The sequence below is a fragment of the Bos mutus genome, chromosome 1 (genome assembly GCF_027580195.1).
Source record: "Bos mutus isolate GX-2022 chromosome 1, NWIPB_WYAK_1.1, whole genome shotgun sequence".
Classification (NCBI taxonomy): Eukaryota; Metazoa; Chordata; class Mammalia; order Artiodactyla; family Bovidae; genus Bos; species Bos mutus.
The window spans coordinates 123,886,320-123,909,269 of NC_091617.1; the positions used below are offsets into that span (position 1 = coordinate 123,886,320).

Consider the following 22,950-nt stretch of genomic DNA (forward strand, 5'->3'; position numbering starts at 1 on the left):
TGAATTAAAATTATATGGTCAGCAAGTGGGGACATGAAGAACAAACATTTGTTAGGGTTTATTATAAAATCAGTCAGTTCAGTCACTCAGTTGTGTCCGACTCTTTGCGACCCCATGAACCACAGCACACCAGGCCTCCCTGTCCATCACCAACTCCCAGAGTCTACCCAAACCCATGTCCATTGAGTCGGTGATGCCATCCAACTATCTCATCCTCTGTCGTCCCCTTCTCCTGCCCTCAATCTTTCCCAGCATGAGGATCTTTTCAAATGAGTCAGCTCTTCACATCAGATGGCCAAAGTATTTGAGTTTCAGCTTCAGCATCAGTCCTTCCAAGGAACACTCAGGACTGATCTCCTTTAGGATGAACTAGTTGGATCTCCTTGCAGTCCAAGGAGCATCAATTCTTCAGTGCTCAGCTTTCTTCACAGTCCAACTCTCACATCCATACATGACCACAGGAAAAATCATAGCCTTGACTAGATAGACCTTTGTTGATAAAGTAATGTCTCTGCTTTTTAATATGGTGTCTAGGTTGGTCATAACTTTCCTTCCAAGGAGTAAGCGTCTTTTAATTTCATGGCTACAATCACCATCTGCAGTGATTTTCGAGCCCAGAAAAATAAAGTCAGCCACTGTTTCTACTGTTTCCCCATCTATTTGCCAAGAAGTGATGGTACCAGATGCCATGATCTTAGTTTTCTGAATGTTGAGCTTTAAGCCAACTTTTTTCACTCTCCTCTTTCACTTTCATCAAGAGGCGCTTTAGTTCCTCTTCACTTTCTGCCATAAGGGTGGTGTCATCTGCATATCTGAGGTTATTGATATTTCTCCCGGCAATCTTGATTCCAGCTTGTGCTTCTTTCAGCCCAGCATTTCTCATGATGTACTCTGCATAGAAGTTCAATAAGCAGGGTGACAATATACAGCCTTGGCATACTCTGTTTCCTATTTGGAACCAGTCTGTTGTTCCATGTCCAGTTCTAACTGTTGCTTCCTGACCTGCATACAGGTTTCTGAAGAGGCAGGTTAGGTGGTCTGGTATTCCCATCTCTTTCAGAATTTTCCACAATTTATTGTGATCCACACAGTCAAAGGCTTTGGCATAGTCAATAAAGCAGAAATAGATGTTTTTCTGGAACTCTCTTGCTTTTTCAATAAATAACATATAATAAAAAACAATAAAACAAATGACAATAATAGCTACCACAAATGGCATTTGCTGTGGGAACTATGCTCTCATAAGTATTTATATATATATTAACTCATTTAACCCTCACAATCACCATTTTATAGATGGGGAAACTGAGGCACCCCAAATTAAATAACTTGCCTAATGTCACACATCTACTAGATGCCACAGCTGGGACTCAAGCCTTGGTAGTTTGGCTCCATGAGGCCACAGGGTATCACAAACATGGGTGTGTGTGTGTGTTACAGGGAAAGATATTATCATTTTTTTAAGTTACAGATGCTGAAACAAACATTCAGAGACATGCTGTGACTTGCTGGTAACCACCAGGGCTGAACTTCAAACCCAGGACCATAAAACCCATGTTCTTTTTCCTGAATCACACATTTAGTTCTAGGAAGGTTGCTGTTATTCAGTTAAATGTCTACTCTGTGCCAGGTGATAGTTCCTTAGAAAGTTTATAGAAGTAAGACAGAGAATGAGAGATCTAACTTTATACTAAACCTCATTGCTAGTCATCACTGTATCCATGCCAAAATAGGCCTGAAGACCTTCAGTTTGTATGTTAGGAAACAGAAACTCAAAAAATTTACAACTATGGCCAAGGTTTCCCACAATAATTGGCATGAACACCATTTTTGGAAGCTAGTGCTCTCAAATTCTGGCCACAGTTGACTACTCATCGAAGTCTTCTGCTGATATTTAACTCTCCCATGAAGTCAGGAGTGGGGAGAAGTAGGGGAAGGAAGGTATTAAGTTTTCTTTTTTACCTTGAGGCCTCAGAAACAGTATACTGTCCATAGCAAAAAGCCCAGGATGGAAAACAGATGATAAATCACTTCAGTCATGTCCAATTCTTTGTCACCCTATGAACTGTAGCCCACCAGACTCCTCTGTCTGTGGGATTCTCCAGGCAAGAATACTGGAGTGGGTTGCCGTGCCCTCCTTCAGGGGATCAGCCTGGGGATTTAACCCATGTCTCTTACTTCTCCTGCATTGGGAGTTGGGTTCTTTACCACTAGCATGGGAAAGACAGTGCGAGCAACATTGTGAAAGTGTGTTATGCCAAGTAGCTGGGTTGCAATGTCCCAGGGAGAGTGATAAGGCTGACCAAGAAACACTTGCTCCAGCATCAGGTTGGGTGGTGTTGCAATTCCACAGTCATTCTGGTTTTAAATGCCTATGGTTGTTGGAATGGGTGGGGAAGATCCTGCAAATGCCTTATTTATGTGGAGTGGGCAAAGTAGGCTTTCATAATATGTTAGGTTAATTGAGTTAAATTTTTGGAAGAGATTGAAGATAAAATTGATTATACGTCTGGACTCTCCAAGCTTGATGAAACCTATGTGCATGAACCTGAGGTGACATGGATATTGATAGAGTTCTATGACTGTGATGTCAATCATACTGGTAGAAACTGTTGTCTTCAGGATAGTACTTGTCACAATAGGGTCCCAGGACCAGCAGCATCAGCATTATCTGAAAACTCACTCGAAATGCTTATATGTGGGCCCCAGCCCAGACTTATTAGGTCAAAAATTTGGGGCAGAATCCAGCAAAGCAGTTTTTCAACAGACCTTCTAGAGGGTTCTGATGTGCCAAAGTACAACTACTTCATGTCACTCCTACTTTTGTTTCTTTTGTTTTCTTTTATATTTTTTTCTTTCTCACTTCATTACCCTATTGTGACAAAAAGGGGAGTTTGAGAGACAATCTCCTTGTATTGGAGAGTCTGTTCCTCTTTCACTATCTATAATACTTCATGAAATTTCCACCTGTGGTCTGAGAAAAAAAAAAAGAGACTGTTTTTGTGTAAACATTATAAAGTAAGAAATTAATTTGTTTTAGTCAGTGTGTATCTAGTTTGATATCTCTATTTTCGTATTTCTTCTGTAAACTTGCAAAGCTGATTTCATGGAAGCATGTTAGCTCTGTATAAGCTGGTGTCTGAGATAGTTTCTAGAGAAAAGTTACCTATAGTGCTGTGTTAGGAATCCAGAGTGCTGTGAAATGTGTGTGTTGTGTGTTTGTGTGCTTGCATGTGTGTGTTTGTGTATGTTGTGTGCATGAGTGTGTTTGATATACACCAAGGAAGGAAGTGTGCGTTGAACAGCCTACCATGGTAGGAGAGCTCATGGTTGGGGTTCTGTCATTTCCCATATGACTCTAACCTGTGAGGAGACAGAACTTTGAATGGATGAGGCATCCCAAGGTGGAACAGCTTCACGGAGACCACTTTCCCACCTTGGGATATCATGGGATACTGTTGCTGGCAGATGCCCCAGACAGACTTGTTCTGAAATCCTATGGGATGCTTTTTCTCAACAAGTTGATAATGAGCCAGCACCAAGCAATAAATTATGTCCCTTTTAGCAGCACCCACACTTTCTTTTAGTCCTTTGAATTTAGGAGGTTGGTGGGAGGGCAGAGAGAGAACAAAAGCCCTAAATAACAGAATGCGCTGTGTATTTTTACTTTTGGTCCTATCCCTGACTAATCTTAGTGTAAAATTAAACTGCTAGAGGAAAATGTTAGGGAATGCATTTAGCATTTGAAACTCAAACCCACATCATCTCTCTAAATCAGTGTTCTGACAAAGACTTTGATAAGATGGTAGAGGTGGATAAATACCAAATAAACAGTTAAAAATTGTGGAGATGCCAGGTAATGTCTAATATTTGTGAATCTCCACATTTGGATCCCTAGTTCATACATATTTGTTTTAATCTGAGTGACTAAAATAACATCTTACTTTCCCTGCCTTAAAGAGTCTCCTGCTGTAAAAAGTCTTAAGATTGGTAAAGAACACTCTTTCTTCCTTGGGCTTTATTTTATTCCTGTCATCTTGAAATTCCTCTACTCAAATTCCTTTGCTAAATTCTTTTTCACATAAATATACACTGATTCTGATGGTAACTTTCTCTGCAGTTGCCCACTGTATCTCATTTCTCTTTTCTCTCTTCTGATAATTGTCTCCAAATGCTCTTTCCTCTGCTCCAAAACAGAGCAAATCTGCCTCCCCGAAAGCGGGTTACCCTGCCTTTCCTCAGGATCTTCTCGGGAACCATTTCTCCTTCTTGAACAACCTCTGTTTCTCAGTTGTGCTGGGGCCCTTGGCCTCACGTGCCTTAGTGGGCCACCCCAATTGCTCCAGGGTCCTGATTAGGACCCTGCTCATTGATTTCCATGGGCTTCTCCCTAAAAAACTCCACACCCTCTTCTCTACCTGGCAAACCCTATGCATCCTTAAGAACCTTTTCTGTAAGGCCTTCCTTAATGCTTTCATGGGGCAGAGTTAGGGTTCCTGGGGACTTTTATATTCACTTAAAAATTATGTCTGTTAGCATGTATTCAGCTGTATAGTCACAGAAATCCTGACTCAAACACTCTTAAGCAGTGTGGTCATTTATTATCTCACATAGCTGAAGCCTAGAGGAGAGTAATCTTCAGGGCTGGTTGACTCAGCAGCCTGCTATTGTGTTCAAGGACCCCGGCTCTTTCCTTTACTCTGCTATTCCTGGTGCTGACTTCCATGTCAGAGTGAGGGTGAAGTGGACATGGCAGTTTCTACTGTCCTAACCAGGCCCAATAATAGTCTGAGGCAGAAGACAACTCATCTCTCTTCTGCCTCTCTCTTAGGATGACAAAGCTTTTGTAGGGAGCCTCCTAGCAAGCTTCCCTTCACATCTTACTGACTGAAATAGAGTCACATGCCTTCTAGTACCAGTGGCTCAGATGGACAAGTATCCTGCTGCAATGCAGGCGATCTCCAGGTTCAATCCCTGGGTCAGGAAGCTCCCCTAGAGAAGGAAATGGCTACCCACTCCAGTATTCTTGCCTGGAGAATCCCATGGACAGAGGAGCCGTGGGATTAGCTGAACAAATCAGGGTTTTATTGGGATAAAGGGGAGATGGACATGAGTTGTCAGTCAACAATATCTGATACCCTTATCAAGTTGAAATATTATATTATACACCTTAAGGATTCATCTTTTTTTGTAGGGGACAATAATTCATTTATCTAGATTATTCTTAGAAGCCACTCAGTGCATAGAATGAAAGAAATATAAAACTTGATTCTTCTTCAGACTTCATGTATTAATTGCATTTTCTTTCAGTTCAGTTCAGTTCAGTCCCTCAGTTGTGTCCGACTCTTTGCAACCCCATGAATCACAGCATGCCAGGCCTCCCCGTCCATCACCAACTCCCAGAGTTCACTCAGACTCACGTCCATCGAGTCAGTGATGCCATCCAGCCGTCTCATCCTCTGTCGTCCCCTTCTTCTCCTGACCCCAGTCCCTCCTAGCATCAGAGTCTTTTCCAATGAGTCAGCTCTTCGCATGAGGTGGCCAAAGTACTGGAGTTTCAGCTTTAGCATCATTCCTTCCAAAGAAATCCCAGGGCTGATCTCCTTCAGAATGGACTGGTTGGATCTCCTTGCAGTCCAGAGGACTCTCAAGAGTCTTCTACAACACCACAGTTCAAAATCATCCATTCTTCAGCACTCAGCTTTCTTCACAGTCCAACTCTCACATCCATACATGACCACTGGAAAAACCATAGCCTTGACTAGACGGACCTTTGTTGGCAAAGTAATGTCTCTGCTTTTGAATATGCTATCTAGGTTGGTCATAACTTTCCTTCCAAGGAGTAAGCGTCTTTTAATTTCATGGCTGCAGTCACCATCTGCAGTGATTTTGGAGCCTCAAAAAAAGTCTGACACTGTTTCCACTGTTTACCCATCTATTTGCCATGGCATCTCCCAGATGCCATGATCTTTGTTTTCTGAATGTTGAGTTTTAAGCCAATTTTTTCATTCTCCTCTTTCACCTTCATCAAGAGGCTTTTTAGTTCCTCTTCACTTTCTGCCATAAAGGTGGTGTCATCTGCATATCTGAGGTTATTGATATTTCTCCCAGCAATCTTGATTCCAGCTTGTGCTTCTTCCAGCCCAGCGTTTCTCATGATGTACTCTGCATATAAGTTAAATAAGCAGGGTGACAATATACAGCCTTGACGTACTCCTTTTCCTATTTGGAACCAGTCTGTTGTTCCATGTCCAGTTCTAACTGTTGCTTCCTGACCTGCATACAGATTTCTCAAGAGGCATGTCAGATGGTCATATTCCCATCTCTTTGAGAATTTTCCACAGTTTATTGTGATCCACACAGTCAAAGGCTTTGGCATAGTCAATAAAGCAGAAATAGATGTTTTTCTGGAACTCTCTTGCTTTTTCCATGATCCAGCAGAGTTGGCAATTTGATCTCTGGTTCCTCTGCCTTTTCTAAAACCAGCTTGAACATCTGGAAGTTCACGGTTCACATATTGCTGAAGCCTGGCTTGGAGAATTTTGAGCATTACTTTACTAGTATGTGAGATGAGTGCAATTGTGAGGTAGTTTGAGCATTCTTTGGCATTGCCTTTCTTTGGGATTGGAATGAAAACTGACATTTTCCAGTCCTGTGGCCACTGCTGAGTTTTCCAAATTTGCTGGCATATTGAGTGCAGCACTTTCACAGCATCATCTTTCAGGATTTGAAATAGCTCAACTGGAATTCCATCACCTCCACTAGCTTTGTTTGTAGTGATGCTTTCTAAGGCCCACTTGACTTCACATTCCAGGATGTCTGGCTCCAGGTGAGTGATCACACCATCGTGATTATCTGGGTCCTGAAGATCTTTTTTGTATAGTTCTTCTGTGTATTCTTGCCGTCTCTTCTTAATATCTTCTGCTTCTGTTAGGTCCATACCATTTCTGTCCTTTATTGAGCCCATCTTTGCATGAAATGTTCCCTTGGTATCTCTAATTTTCTTGAAGAGTTCTCTAGTCTTTCCCATTCTGTTGTTTTCCTCTATTTCTTTGCATTGATCGCTGAGGAAGGCTTTCTTATCTCTTCTTGCTATTCTTTGGAACTCTGCATTCAGATGCTTATATCTTTCCTTTCTCCTTTGCTTTTCACTTCTCTTCTTTTCACAGCTATTTGTAAGGCCTCCTCAGACAGCCATTTTGCTTTTTTGCATTTCTTTTCCATGGGGATGATCTTGATCCCTATCTCCTGTACAAAGTCATGCACCTCAGTCCGTAGTTCATCAGGCACTCTATCTATCAGATCTAGTCCCTTAAATCTATTTCTCACTTCCACTGTATAATCATAAGGGATTTGATTTAGGTCATACCTGAATGGTCTAGGCTCCTAAATTCTCTCCAATATCTTGTGGCATTGAAATATACCTGTGTAGTCATCTGATTATCAGATGTATGTGTATAGTTGGGCTTGTTGCTTTATGTTACTCCAGAGAAGTACCACCCCTACAGAATAAGAATCTGACGGGAGCTTGCTGTGTGTGCCATGCGGGTGGCAGTGTGTGTGACAGTGTGTGAACACAACTGTTGGTCTGAACATAGCCAAAGAGGTTTCAACATGTGATGTTTTCAAAACCATTCTGTAATCCATTTTATTATATATAAATATAACCATTATATGTCAAAGTAAATCCCCATCCATATTTCTCTTAGAAAACACCCTTTTAGGAGGACATTTCAGCATCATGTAGAATGACTGTCAGTAAGATGCAGGGGAACTGGTTATGAAATGCAGGCTTAATATAAGAAGACACTTAGGAAACACCTGTTGTACCTTCTTCTTACCAGAAATTAGGATCACAGGACTGGGCAGAAGGTAGATTAAAGTATTTTAATATTGTATGATCAGAGCCATATTTTGTTCATTTTTATAACTCCTACAAGTCCTGAACAATTCCTGTCATGTCTATAGCATGAAAGCAGAAGGAGGGAAGAAGGCAGGGTGTTTTTTTTTTTTTTTTTCATATTTTCAATATGAAGAGTGGAGAGTCAGTTCAGAGAGATGAGGCTCACGTTTCTAAATGCTTCTCATTTTGAGTGCTCATGAGGCTCTTTTTTGTCCTTCCCTCTTTTCTCCCACAAACATCACCATGTCCACTGTATGTCAGGCATCTGCTGTGAGAATTATACCACAAGCAAGCTCTGTAAGGATGGGAACATCACAGCATTTGGGGTGATGCTCCTCACATGTGACATTTTAAAATGCTGGTCCCTGACTGACTACATAAACTCAGAGGAGTTTTCTTCTTGAAATCTCCCTTTTCTTCTTGAATCCAAGGGAGTTTGTGAACTTGGAGAAAGTTGGGCTGTAACTGCCTAAAGTGTTTGGCATTTCAAGAGGGAAAAATAGAGATGAGAAATAGCACAGGTTCTGCCCTAAACCATCTCCTTGTCTAGTGGTGACAAAGCCGAAGTCTGCATAGCAATGCTGAACAATTTATGTCTTTATATAACATTGGACCCAAAAGGATGTGGTTCAAACTGTAAGTATTCAAAGATTAGGGAACTTAGTACAGGCCGCATCAGAGCCCAGGTCTCCCTGCTGGGACTTGGGATGTTCTTTGTTGGACTGTGAGTACTTTAGGGATGAGGACTGTTTGCCCAGCTCTGACTTGGGGGTTGTATGCTGCTGGAGCAACGCCAGGGCTCACTCGAGAACAGCTTCCCACCGCTGTCACTCTAGTTACCCAGAAGCTCAGACTTGTAGACCCAGGGGACACATTTGGACTAGAGTTTCTGCTTGAAGAAGGTAAGGCCACCAGCCGGCCAGGTAACAGAGCTCAGCAAAGTGTCATACTTGGAGGATAAACCTGGGACCAGGGCTGTGTGTACATGTGTTGGTGATATTGTTTTGCTGGGAGAGGCTGCCTTCTTTTCTCCCTGGGCAGGTGGGGTCAGCTTCATGACTTACCAAAGAGACTGCTGGTTTGTGTCTATAAATCATGGTAGATAGTCTCCTCTTTCCTTCTTCTGCATACAAGTGGCTGATACTTTCTTTATCCTGTATCTTTGTGGGGGTGTAAAAACGATCCCTTTTCATTAGCATTTTCTTCTTAGCAGTCCTTCTTTATCTGTCACCTACTCTAATACTGGGTAGGAGCGTGTTCACTCAAGACTCCACATTTGGGTCAAGATACAGCTAAAGCTGTGAGTGATTTAGCTAGAGCTAAAATTGTGAAGCTCTGTGAGTAAGTAGTCTGGCCTCCAACATTAAGGAGTTTCTAGTTGCTGCTACTGCACACAGATGGGTGGATGTGTTTGTTAACCAAGTTCATAGCGAAGCTGCAGCTCCTCCACTGATCCTTGTCCTAGGCTAAGATGACTCCTCTCAACCCTTGGGGTAGGGGAAAAGGAGGGCCAGGGTCTTTTGTCTAGTGTGTTAATTTGAGTCTTCCAAGAAGCAGATACTGGAAAGAGATTAGTTGTGCAAAAAATTTATTAGGGGAAATTCTTTTGAGGAAAAATGGGGAGGGAGACTGAGGATGCTGGGCCAGCTGTCAGGCCTTGGTGCAGCCCCAACCAACTCCTGTGGAGAGAGGGAAGGACAGGAGGCTGGGGAGGAAAAGGTTTAAGCTGCAGTCCAGTTTTAAAAAAGGTTTGACAAGGCTGTTACACAGTCTTTGAGCTTGGGGCCTTCAGAGGCCTGCTTAGTGCCCCTGATGAGATCAGTCATTGGCTGATTTCTTAAGTGCCTCCAGTTGCCTCTTCTCAAAGGCTGGACCCAGGGATGGCACAGAGGGCCAGGCACGGCCATTTAGGTTTTGATTCACTTGTTTTTATGACAAATTCTCATTTTCCCTGCTTAGGAAAGTATGATGGACACTTCATGTTTACTCCCTGTTATTGTACCGAAAGCACATTGCAAAAATAAAACGACTCACCCTTTGGGAATTTCAGCCCTTATCAACAATATAGTTTCTCTCTATTCAGGTGCACATAGTACCTTGCTTCTCTTCTGTATTTTCCACTGAGCAGAAAGCTTAAGAGGTCATAGTATCATGGTACTTGCCAAGTGACACTTAGAGAATAAATTCTCCCTGAGATTTCACTAGAGTGTTGGAAAAGTGATGTTCTCACACAGGCATCCTAAGCCATGCGCAGTGTATATGGTGTGTCTTCCCTCCTCTTTCCCGACTAGTTTTATTACAGTCATTTGACGCTGCACGTGGAGGGCTGCTCACTGCTCTGTGATAGGTCAAGTGCTCATGGTGGTTACAAACCCATCACTTATTCTTTTCTTTCTGACATAAGTTAGCATTAAATATTTCTCACTATTATGGGGGAGTGGACCAAATAGCGAAGCAGGAATAAGTAAGATAAAAATATTCTTGACAGAAATCTGCTTTCATTCTCACCTCTCACTCAAGTTTTCTGCTTTATTGCCAGAGTGATGGCTCTTACATGAAAATGTGACTTTTACTGTCCTGCCTAAAATTTTACAACACTTTCATATTACCACTGGGTTAGAAGTAAGAACTCCTTAGCAGGACAGAGGAGCCTCTTTATAACCTGGCCCCTGTAGTCTAGTTTCTCTCTCTTTCTCTCTCTCTCCCTCTCTTCCACTTACTCTCTTCTTACAATCCACTGCTGATTTCCTAAATCCATCAGATTTCTCAAGTTCCTTTGTATTTATATGGTATAATGTTAGGTTGTCCTAGTGATCGTTAACACAGAAGCACTCACATTTCAGTGAGTGCACAAGAGAAGTTCACCTTTCACTCACATAATGGTCCAGTGCAGGTTTTCCTGGTTTGTGGATGGCTTTCCCCCACCTGGTGTCTCAGGGACTCAGGCTTCTTCAGTGTCGTGACTCTGTCTACCTACAGTACTGTTTTCCCCCCTCCATGTCCATCTGATAGATGGCGAAAGAGAAGGGAGAAAGCACACCTACTTCTTCAACACTTCTGTGGCACACATCACTTTTTCTTATAATCCATCGGTGAGAACCCATCCAAACTCGAGACAGCCAGAAACACAGTCTCTGGGTGAGCAGCCACTCCCTGACAACTATTCCACGTGCTGGTGAATCAAAATCCTGGGGAACATTTAGTTGTCTCTGCTGTTACTCACGTGCTGCTACCAACATGTGCAGCCTGGATCCCAACTCATTCCCTGATTCAGCTCATCTGGACAAATCTTATGTGACCTTTTAAGATTCATCTAAAGCTTTGCAGCATTCAAAGGGCTTTGGAGTGTCTCCTCTCTGTACTCATATAGCACAGAATCCTTACCAGCTGTCATAGCGCATGTCATGTTGTATTATAATTGTTTGCTTATGGATCTTCATTTCACAAACTTCAGCTCCTGTAGGACTGGGAACTGTATCTTTATTTTAAATCTATAAATGTCTGGCACAAAATATGCACCCAAATATCCACATTCATTTATTTAATGTGTTATTAAATAAATGAAAGGCAATTAGATGACTTGATTCAGAGAAGAATGGCAAAACCCCCAGCATTTGATTTTTTTTAAAGAGTAAACTGTGGATTTATCCTAAAACAAATACATCAGTTCTAATTTTAAACTGAGGAATGTGTACAATTCTAAAGTTTCTTTGCTTTTTTTGTTAATAAATCCATAATATTAAGAGAATTCACATTTATCAGATTACCATGAGCATCCAAACAGTTTATAAACTTAAAAGCCAAAGATTGTCACTTGAGTCCGACACTTTGCTAAAGGAATATTGTGTCATTAAAATGTGTTTGGATGCAGGTAAGGATAAACTTGATTTTAAATAGTTTGAAAAAAATTAGGAAATGTGTTATGTCACATAATAAGAAGTCTAGAGTTAGGGTAGGGCTTCCCAAGTGGCACAAGGGTAAGGAATCCTCCAGCCAATGCAAGAGACACGGGTTCAATCCCTGGGTGGGAAAGATCCCCTGGAGTAGGAAATGGCAACCAACTCTAGTATCCTTGCCTGGAAAATCCCATGAACAGAGGAATGTGGTGAGCTACAGTCCATGGGGTCACAAAGAGTTGGACATGACTGAGCGCCTGAACACACACTCAGATTAGGCTCCGGGATAGGTTGATCCAGGGCTCAGTGAAGTTATTCAGGACCTAGATTCTGTCTATATCTCAGTCCCACCATCCTGAGTGTTCTGACTCTGTCCATGGACTGTATCCCCTTAAGGTGACAAGATACCTGCCAGCAAAATGTGGAGAAATGTATTGCCTTGATCATGTCCTGAGGGCGAGAGAGAATAAGAAGACTTGTCCCCTAACCGTAGTACATAAGTGCTGCCTACTAGGCTGATGGGGCTCTCTCAGATATGTGCTCATCTGTGGACCAGAAACTTTCTCCAGGGGAATTCCATCTCCTGACTGATGAGATTACTCAGTATCTGTCACAGAGCCAAGGTTTTCTTGAAGCAATTGGATGGAAAAAAAAGAGGTGGGTAGCTCTTCTCTCCAAAATCTGTGGGTCCATTAGGAAGGAAAAAAGGAGAGGTACTAAGTGTCCACTGCAAATACTGTAAGAATACAATCTTATCGACTCACAAAGAGTCAGACATGACTTAGTGACTGAACAACAAAAATCTAGTGGATTGGTGCCAGTGGAAGGGTAAACAATTTTCTAAGCCAGGTAGTGATCCTTCCAAATCATATATTTGAAAACATGGAGTAATAAACATTTTAGATTATGTTCTCCAGTACAGTTATTTATTCTTTATTTTAGGCCTCGTAATGGGATTAATTTTACGATATGCTACAGCACCAACTGATATTGAAAGTGGAACTGTATATGATTGTGGAAAACTGGTCTTCAGCCCATCAACTCTTCTGATTAATATCACTGATCAAGTTTATGAATATAAATACAAGAGAGAAATAAGCCAACACAACATCAATCCTCACCAAGGCAATGCTATACTTGAAAAGGTAAGGACCCTTTCTATCTGGTCACATATTTTTGCTTCCCAGTGTAAATAATTGTGTCATATATAAGCCACCATAGAGAGTGCATTCACACACATACATATGCCCCCTTAAACACCATACTCATGGGGCAATTTCATTTACTAAGTGGTTAATGTCTTGATATGCTCTTATTGTAAGCTCGGTTGTCTGTATGTTTCTTCTAGAAGTTGAGAAAGAGTGCTTCTTATTATAACTGTTTTGCAAACCACAGTTATATTAGCGAAAAAGATAACAATAATAATTCAGCTGACTCTACCTTTAATGATACTTGATTCAAGTTTTCACACGTGTGTTTTAAGTGTCACTGCATATATATATTGTGATTGTTGTATATGTTACCAGCTGGCTACGAAGTTTAAATCTCCCTTAAGCCAAAGGGAAAATGAAGGAGAACAAAGACATTTGCACTTGCAAACCTTGATCTAGAATCTGACTTTTAGCTGCCAACATAAAACACTGGCCCCTTGGCTGTTTATAAATGCACTGACACACAGTCGCTCTCAAAAGATCTTGACTCCATCTGTCTAGTTAGAGAATCTTAGATTGAAAAAAGAAAAATCGTGAAGTTATTCACCTTCTAAAAATGGTTTTATTATTGCAAATGTGTTAACCTCTTCGGTTATTTTGGAAGAGAAAATTTCTTTTGCTCTCAGGACTCTGGGTTAGAAAACAAGTGAGGTGACCTTTCTGCTGCCTTGAGTGTGGCTCAGTCTTTGTAATAAGTGAATTTGTGTTTAATAACACAAGTGCATGCTAAGAATCAGGATCTCGCATGACTTATTCTAGCTCCTTTTGTCAGAGCTGAGCACTTCCTTGAAATTATGGAAGTGCATTTTATCACTTTTATTCCATACAGATTTAATTTTCTTTTAAAATACACTTTTTTTCCCCTCTCCATTTTGAGAGATCTGGAGCGGGAGGGGAGATACATGACCTGCCATTTTTCCTCATTCAAGAGGAGTAATTTTTAGTATTTTTTTCACACTATCTCCCAACTAGCAAATTTCTAGATTAACTTCCTCCTAGCACATGGAAGGGCTCTGGAAAGTCAAACTGATTATAATACTAACCTAAATCATGCTTAGGGAAGTGAAGCGAAGCACAAGAAAGAAAATTAAATAATGTTTCTGAAGTAAACAGGAGCAACTTCTAGATCTTTGACTTTCTTGAGTGATCTCTTCTGTGGAAAATAATCTATCTTGAAATAAATAATTTTTTAAAGTGACCTTGTTAGCAGCATAGGATTTAAACAGCCTTGTCTGTTTTAATTTTCTTAGTACCAGAATTTAACTTATTTCCCTTCTCACTCTCTTATCTGGTTTTTATCTGCATTTCTAAGCAGCACTACTTCTTCAAACAGGTTTGAGTCCCATCCCCCAAAAAGGTGCTGATAATTATCTCTGTCATTATAGCAATTTGTTTTATAACAGGACTGCCAACGAGCACCTGTTCAGAAATTCTGTTAGGGTGTTACTGACATATTGATTTTTATCAACAGCCAATTACAGTGTTTGCTTTTACAAAATTAAGGCAAGAGATGGAGAAAAATATGGAGCCTTCTTGGTTTTTCCTCTTGGTTGGATTTTGAGTTCTCACATGAAATGTTGAACTGACTTTGAATGGTTCAAGTATTTTATAGACTAACTTCTAAAGCATGTGACTTATTGAATCACAATTAGCATTTGTTCCTCTGGGCATTCCAGGCTGGCCATGGGGCAGCTCAGTACCCAGGGTAAATCCCCAACAAGTCCCTTGCTGGTGGAACAAGGAGCATCTACTGATACACTTACCTTATTAGACAACTTTAAGTAGAAACGATGTTTTTAATAAATAACCAGAGTATATTTTAACATACATTTGTTGCTTATGTGCTAATGTTGGGGGACCCTACTTAGTCTGTGAAAATGAAATGCTCATAGTCTGTCTTCCTTACTGAGAATTCTCCACTGCATGCAGTTATTCATATGAATCAAGCAATTGCTCAGTCTATGTCAGATGCAAAAGAATTCCAAAATGAGTCCAGTTTTTGAAAGGTTTAACATGGAGTTACAGAGGTTGTTAACATGGAATAATGGGGAAGAAATTCAGAACCAGAAAGACCTGTCATCTATCTTTAGTAAGTTCTTTGAACTTCCTAAGCTCCAACTTTCTTATTTGTAAGGTGGGTAGATTAGAACGGTTTTGTAGGTTGTTTCAATGTTTAAGTGAGATGATGTATAGAAAGTGCCTGACTGCCATAGGCCTTTTATACTGCATGGCCCTCACTCCTTGTTACTGTTTCCACTGCCACTTCTAATACCACCGCCGATACCATCGCCACTGCATGACTTTTAAGACCACTTAAGTGCTACCATTGCTACTTCTAGATAATATTGGAATGCTTAATGTATTCCAGGGATGAATGGAATATATGTTTTTTTCCTCATTTATTTAATATCTTTGGGGGAGATAAGACCAACATATAATATATGTTAGCATATGATTCAGTTCTAAATTATATAGACTGTGAGTTTTCTTAAAACTTTACAGATTAGTTGTCATAGATATTTGAGCTTGTTAGGGAGGCTTCCTGGAGGAGGTGGCACTTTCAAAGTGGTGTGCCTTGAGGGCTTTCAAAGGTGGGTGTGCCTTGGATAGGCAGCAGGATTGAGTTCAGAAAGATCTGGGCAGGATTGGAGGATGAGGCTGCACGAAGTGGTTAACTAGGTAGAAGGGAAGAGGGCCTCGTGGATTCTTTGGGTCAATAGAATCTGCTTGATTTATAGGAAGAGTGTGAAGAGAAGAATCTAAGGTTCCAGGGTTTCAAGCCTGGCTGGGAGAATATGAGGGTCCCAGGATAGTGGGAAGGGAGAGAAAGATTTGTGGAAAAGGATGGGTGAAAATGACCTGTGGATCTGCAATTAGAGAGAGATCATCTAATTCAGAGCAAGAAAAAGACCTGATTTCATGATGTTGAACTCCGTCATTTAATAGATGAGTAAACGAACTTGAGCACTAAAATTGATTTAGTGCTTTACTCGGTGATTTTCAAATTTGTCTGAAATTTGGAATCACTTGAAGCTTCAAAAAATTCTGACGCTTGTATTCTGTCCCTGGGTTGGCGATTTTACTGGTTTGGGGTGTAACCTGAGCACTGGAAATTTTGGAAGATCGCCAGATGAGTCTAACGCACAGGCAAGTTCTGGAGCCACTTATTTAGGTCCTATGTTATGTTTGGGTGAATATAGTGAGGAAATAAATGCCGTGTTTCTGCTTCTTCTCACTTCTACTGCTGCAGATCTAACAGCCCGCTTTACACACAAAGCACTTTTCTCACTTCAGGACCTCTACACATGTTGTTCTTAGCATATGTTGTTTAAATTGGTCATATTTCTGCTCTTTGGATGTCAGAGCAATGACAGGAATACTTCCTATTCCTGGAATCTTGGAATACCATCTCTTCAGAGAGGGCTTGTCCTGTGATTTTCTCACATTGCATCCCCTCTCTCTCTTTTGCCCTCTCTCTTGTTTCAAAGTACTTTTAGCACCATCTGAAATTTTACATGTATTTTCTTGCTTATTAATTATAATTCTTACATCATCTGATGTCCACTAGATGGTATACTTCACAAAGCAGGGTCCATGCCTTTTTTTATTGACCAATGTGTCCCCAAAGCCTACCATAAAGCCCAGTGCATACTGCTGCTAAATAAATAGTTTGTGAATGAATGAATGAATGAACGGAGGAATCTGAGTGCTTGGTAGAGTATATGCTGCTGCTAAGTCACTTCAGTCATATCCGACTCTGTGCGACCCCATACACGGCAGCCCACCAGGCTCCCCCGTCCCTGGGATTCTCCAGGCAACAACACTGGAGTGGGTTGCCATTTCCTTCTCCAATGCATGAAAGTGAAAAGTGAAAGTGAAGTCGCTCAGTCGTACCCAACTCTTAGCGACCCCATAGACTGCAGCCTACCAGGCTCCTCCGTCCATAGGATTTTCCAGGCAAGAGTACTAGAGTGGGGTGCCATTGCCTTCTCCAGGTAGAGTATATACAGCTGGAAAAATTGAAAGATATTATCTTGGAGTTGGTAGGAGAATGTCCTAGACACTTAGTGGTTGAAGAGACTAAGATATTATATAATCTTAGTTGTGTTCATTGCAGCCATGAAATTAAAAGACGCTTACTCCTTGGAAGGAAAGTTATGACCAACCTAGATAGCATATTCAAAAGCAGAGACATTACTTTGCCAACAAAGGTCCATCTGGTCAAGGCTATGGTTTTTCCAGTGGTCATGTATGGATGTGAGAGTTGGACTGTGAAGAAAGCTGAGCGCTGAAGAATTGATGCTTTTGAACTATGGTGTTGGAGAAGACTCTTGAGAGTCCCTTGGACTGCAAGGAGATCCAACCAGTCCATTCTAAAGGAGATCAGTCCTGGGTGTTCTTTGAAAAGACTGATGCTAAAGCTGAAACTCCAATACTTTGGCCACCTCATGCGAAGAGTTGACTAATTGGAAAAGACTCTGATGCTGGGAGGGATTGGGGGCAGGAGGAGAAGGGGACAACAGAGGATGAGATGGCTGGATGGTGTCACCGACTCGATGGACATGAGTTTGAGTGGACTCCAGGAGTTGGTGATGGACAGGGAGGCCTGGCGTGCTGCAATTCATGGGGTCACAAAGAGTCGTGTCTGACTGAGCGACTGAACTTAACTGAGTTGTGTTCATATAGATATAAATTCACATACAGAGAAATTACATGGTGGGCCCAGGGTCCCAGTAATTCTATTACTGGTCAGAGGCAGAACTGAGGCCCATAGCACTTTACTCTGAGTACTGAGTAGTTTATCAAATTGCATACCACTGGACAGGCTCCAGAGTGGCCTTGTGGACAGAGAAGGGCTGAGGCCTGAACAATCTGACACTGAGATGTGTGGGGGGAGATGAGGACCAGTACTAGAAAGGGAAGATTTACAGAATTGCAGAAACAGGCCTAGCACAAGGGTGTCACGGAAGCCACTGGTGTGGCTGCACTGGGTCCTTTTCTTTGTGGTGCAGATTAAAGGGAGTACTTGGCCTTTGTCTCTAAAAGTTACAGGATGAGGAAGTAAGTTTTACTCTCAAGATGCAGTTTAGGGGCTTGGATGAAATTTCTGACTTCAGGATTTGAAGAGGCTGGAATAAATTCTTGAGCTATATAATCATCTCTTGGAATACCAATAAAAGCACATGTATTTCTGGGATGGTTAGGCCTTGACGTGCTTGGAAACAGCACTGGGCTTGATGGCTCCCTGGGTTTCTTCCAATAATATGGTATAAAACTGGAAAATAGGAGAGCTGTTGGCATCTATATAAGCAGCAGTGTACTGTGCTTTCATACCACATTGTAAACATATAAAATTTTTAAGAATTACCGTATGCCAAGCTTCTTTTGTTCATGCTCAATACAGATAAAAGTGTAGAGAAGAAAAAATATTTTCACTTAAAGATGTGTGAAAACAGTATTTTTCTATATATTACGAGCAGCTGATGATCTCAAAACAATCTTCTGAGAGACTAAAACTAGAATTATGTTGATTTATATCTATTCAGTTGACATTTCCAGAACTGTTTGTCAAATTGTTCTGTGGATCCACTATATCCTTTAGTAATTTTAATTGAGTGGGGCCTATATTCTATTATATAATATCTTTACAGACATTAATTTGTTACAAAATATTTAGGAATACAAAAATGTCTACTAAGTATTTTCTGAATTTAACATCAATAGGAAGTTAAAACTTGTTTTTGAAAAAAGATCTGTCTTTCATTCCTTCAAAACAAATGAACTAATTTCCATCAGTTTTGATTCTAAATAGGAATGATCTCAAGGAGTTTATTAGTAAATCTGGGGGAAATGCAGCATATGAATAAGTGAATACATATACCACAAGACAGCTATCAAAGCAGTGGGTCAAATACCATAGACGTTCAGAGGGGGTGACGTTATTTCTTGTTAGGGTGATAGGCTAAGCACCGAAGAATTTATACTTTTGAACTGTGGTGTTGAAGAAGACTCTTGAGAGTCCCTTGGACAGCAAGGAGATCAACCCAGTCAATCCTAAAGGAAATTAACCCTGAATATTCATTGGAAAGACTGATGCTGAAGCTGAAGCTCCAATACTTTGCCGCCTGATGCAAAGAGCTAACTCATTAGAAAAGACCCTGATGCTGGGAAAGATTGAAGGCAGTAAGAGAAGGGGATGACGGAGGATGAGATGGTTGGATGACATTACTGATGCAATGGACATGAGTTTAAGTGAGCTCTGGGAGATGGTGAAGGATAGGGAAGCCTGGTGTGCTGCAGTCCATGGTGTCACAGAGTCAGATATGACTGAGTGACTGAACAACAACAAAGGGCGATAGGAATGATTTTGTGGAAAGATTGACTCTGGTAGTGATGTATGTAGTGTTTGGAGGTTGGAGAGTCATTCCAAGCATGGGTAGGAAAAGCGGTAGAGACTACTCCGAGAAAAAAAGTCACTTCTAAGTTGTTGAAGTATGGAAGATCAAGGAAACATAGGGTGGGATAAGGGCAGAGTCTGGCTACAGAATCCCTTGAATTCCAGGCTGAGTAATGCCCACTGTATTTGTAGTCAGTGGAAGAGTGCAGTGTTGACAAAAGCAAAGAAATAGGCTGCTGTGTACAAGGTAGAGAGTGAAAGCAGAGGGACAGCTAAGTTTTAAGGTTGAATGGTAACCAAGGGGCAGATAGAAGAGAAACAAGGAAGGAGGACACTGTAAAGTTTAGATCGGTTGGGCACGAGGAGGAAGGATGAAGAGCTAATTCTGCTGTTGTGTCTTGTGGGTTCATAGAAAGTGGCAGGACAGAAGTGGGTACCTTAGAAGTTAAAGGAAGGAGCTGTTTTATAGTGAAAAATCACACATATAGTTTAAAACTATGATGAATGAATGAGTTAATCTTATTTATTTATTTTTCATTGATTTAACACATTATGTTTTTCTACATTGAATTGGAAAGGTCAGCAGACCATTTGGCTAGAAAAGTCTTGCAGACCTAGTAGATTTTCAAAAAGTTGTCAGCACAGTTAAATTTATACTTCCTATAATTTATAAATCAGTTGACTGTAGTGTGAAAAGTCAAAGGAAACCCGAGTGAAAAGTTTGCCAAACCTTCACTTCCTGTGTGACAAATGACACTATCATTTGGTAACGAAAGTTATTTTAGGGCAAGTTAAACTTCCAAGCAATCTGTCTTGTCTACTGTTTCAATGAAGAGAATTATCAGGGAAATAGGTAACACTGAAGCTATTATCAATTGTGTTCATAGTACTGTGTATTTTTGAGATATTGACGTGAGTCTGAGTGAACTCTGGGAGTTGGTGATGGACAGGGAGGCCTGGCATGCTGCGATTCATGGGGTCTCGAAGAGTCTGACACCACTGAGCGACTGAACTGAACTGAACTGAACTGAAGGAAGTCCTTACAGCAACAGTAATTATATGACTTTAAAAAAATAACTTTGTATGTGCAGTATTAAAATATCAGTGTCTGATATTTTCTCACTGTCCAAATTTTTCTGAAGATGATTTTGACTGTTTGTGGTTCAGAGTCTTAATTCTCACATATTTATTTGTAAACTACTTTTGTTCTTTCCAGTCTTTCTTTTTACTTGATTATTCTGGCTGCAGAGTCCAGAAGGCAAAACTCTTCTGCTAACAGGGACAGCTTGATCAGAAAGAGTTATTAGACCATGAGATGAATATGTGCACTTAGTGCTGGGACACTTTGGGGGAGGATAAAGTAAAGACAGGAAAGGAATGTCTAAAACTGTTCTAGCCACAATGAGAGAAGCAAGTGTCACGATAAATCAGCACTTGGGGTTTGGAGAAACCCTTATAGAATACTATCAATTATTTCTCCACTCTGTAGAGATCAGGGATTCATGATGTATGTTTCTCTATCAAGACCAGTCTCGATTCTTACACATGAGGTGGTCGCAGGGAATCTCAAGTTTAGCAGTGCATGGGATGAGTCTCTTTGGATAGACTTAGATACTTTTATCGTAAACCTTCCTTAAGAGATTTATTGTTAACAAAGAAACCTAACATTTTTAATTCATCTTATCTATTTTCTTCCACCTTTGCTCAACTTTCTTTGTAGAATTTTGGCCTGATACATGATTTCAGAAATGTCTCAAGACTCAGTATTCCGTTAAACTTTTTCCAGTTCTATTGAGATAAATTAACATATAAGATTATGTTAGTTTAAGCTGTACAACATAATGATTTTATATAGCTACATAGATATCTATCTGTAGGGCTTCCAAGGTGGTGCTAGTGGTAAAGAACTCATCTGCCAATGCAGGAGATCTAGGAGATAGGAGTTCAATCCCCTGGAGAAGGAAACGGCAACCCACTCCAATATTCTTGGCTGGGAAATGCCATACACAGAGGAGCCTGGTGGGTTACAGTCCACAGGGTCACAAAGATTTGGACACAACTGGAGGGACTTAGCATGCATGCACGCATGCATATATATCTATGTATGTGTCAAAGGCAAAATGATTATCACATAAGGTTAGTTAACCTTCATCAATTCATGTAGTTACAAATTTTTTGTCTTGAGAACTTTTAAGTTCTTAGCAACTTTTGAATATACAATGCAATGTTATTAACTATAGTCACCATGCTGTACTTATATCCTCAGGATTTATTTATTTTATAACTGGGAATTTGTATCTTTTGACGACCTTCAACCTTTTTTCCATCCCTCTTCTCTCACCTCTGGCAACAGTCAATCTGTTCTCTGTTTCTATAGTTCTTTTTAGACTCCAAATAAGTGAGATGATATAGTTTTGCCTTTCTCTATCTTATTTCACTTAGCATAATGTTTTCAAGTTCCATCTGTGTTGTTGCACACAGTGGAGTTTCCTGCTTTTGCATGGCCAAATAATTCTATTGCGTGTTAATCCAATTATCCATCAATGGACACTTAGGTTATTTCCATGTCTTGGTTATTGTAAATAATGAGACAGTGAACATAGGAGTGCAGCTATCTCTACAAGATTGTAATTTCAATTTGGGGGGATATATTCTCAGAAGTGGGATTTCCGGATCATAATGTAGTCCTATTTTTCATTTTTTTGAGAAACCGCCATACTGTTTTCCTTGCTGGCTGCACCAATTTACTTTCCCATAAACAGTGTGCAAGTGTTCCTTTTTCTATTCCACATCCTGTGGAATAGAAAGATAACACTTGTTACCTCTTGTCTTTTCTATGATAGGCATTTTAACAAGTGGAAGATGATATCTCCTATTTCTTTGTGCTTCTGACTTGCATTTCCCTGATGATTAGTTCCATTTGGTTTTAATTTAGTCATTGAACAACATAAATTTTCTGTATTCATTTAGTCATTCAACAACTATTTATTGGACACTATTCATATGCTAAGTACTCGTTTTAAGTGATGCAGATACAATAGTGAACAAAACAAAGCCCTCACTCTCATGGTGCTCACATCCTAAGGGGGAGCTAGAAAAGGTACAGTTCAGTGTAAGTATTTATAATCTAATGTCAGGAGAAGACATGTGCTATGAAGCCAGGTTAACAACATGAGAAGATGTCAAGAGAAGTGTATTTAGATATGCTTTGCAGGGAAGCCCTCATTGAAAAGGTGAATTTGGAGCCTAAATTATGAGTAATGAATGAATGAATGAATTTGGGAGTAAGCCACACAGAGATCAGGAAGAAGAGAACCAAACTAAATAATAGAAGATGTCTTTACTTTCTTGAGGTCAGTTTTTCCCTTTGCCAGTTCTTTGCTGTATTTTCATGAATATCCAAGATCATTTTGTCTATAATAGAAGTTCTGGAAAAATTATATTCATTGTGATTGAGAAAGGTGGAGGGGAAGTAGAGAGATGTCAGCTTGGAATGGGCAGTGAAAATACAGAAAATGCAGAAATAATAGGAACGTCATGCCC

General features: G+C 40.5%; 1 protein-coding gene across 1 annotated transcript in view; it reads left to right on the plus strand.

The window, feature by feature from the left end:
- Positions 1-22,950, plus strand: part of SLC9A9 (solute carrier family 9 member A9) — a 657,846-nt gene that overhangs the window by 8,472 nt on the left and 626,424 nt on the right. The window contains exon 2 of the mRNA XM_005888754.2: positions 12,742-12,944. Coding sequence (XP_005888816.2) covers positions 12,742-12,944 — 203 coding nt within the window. The remainder of the gene's footprint in view (positions 1-12,741; positions 12,945-22,950) is intronic.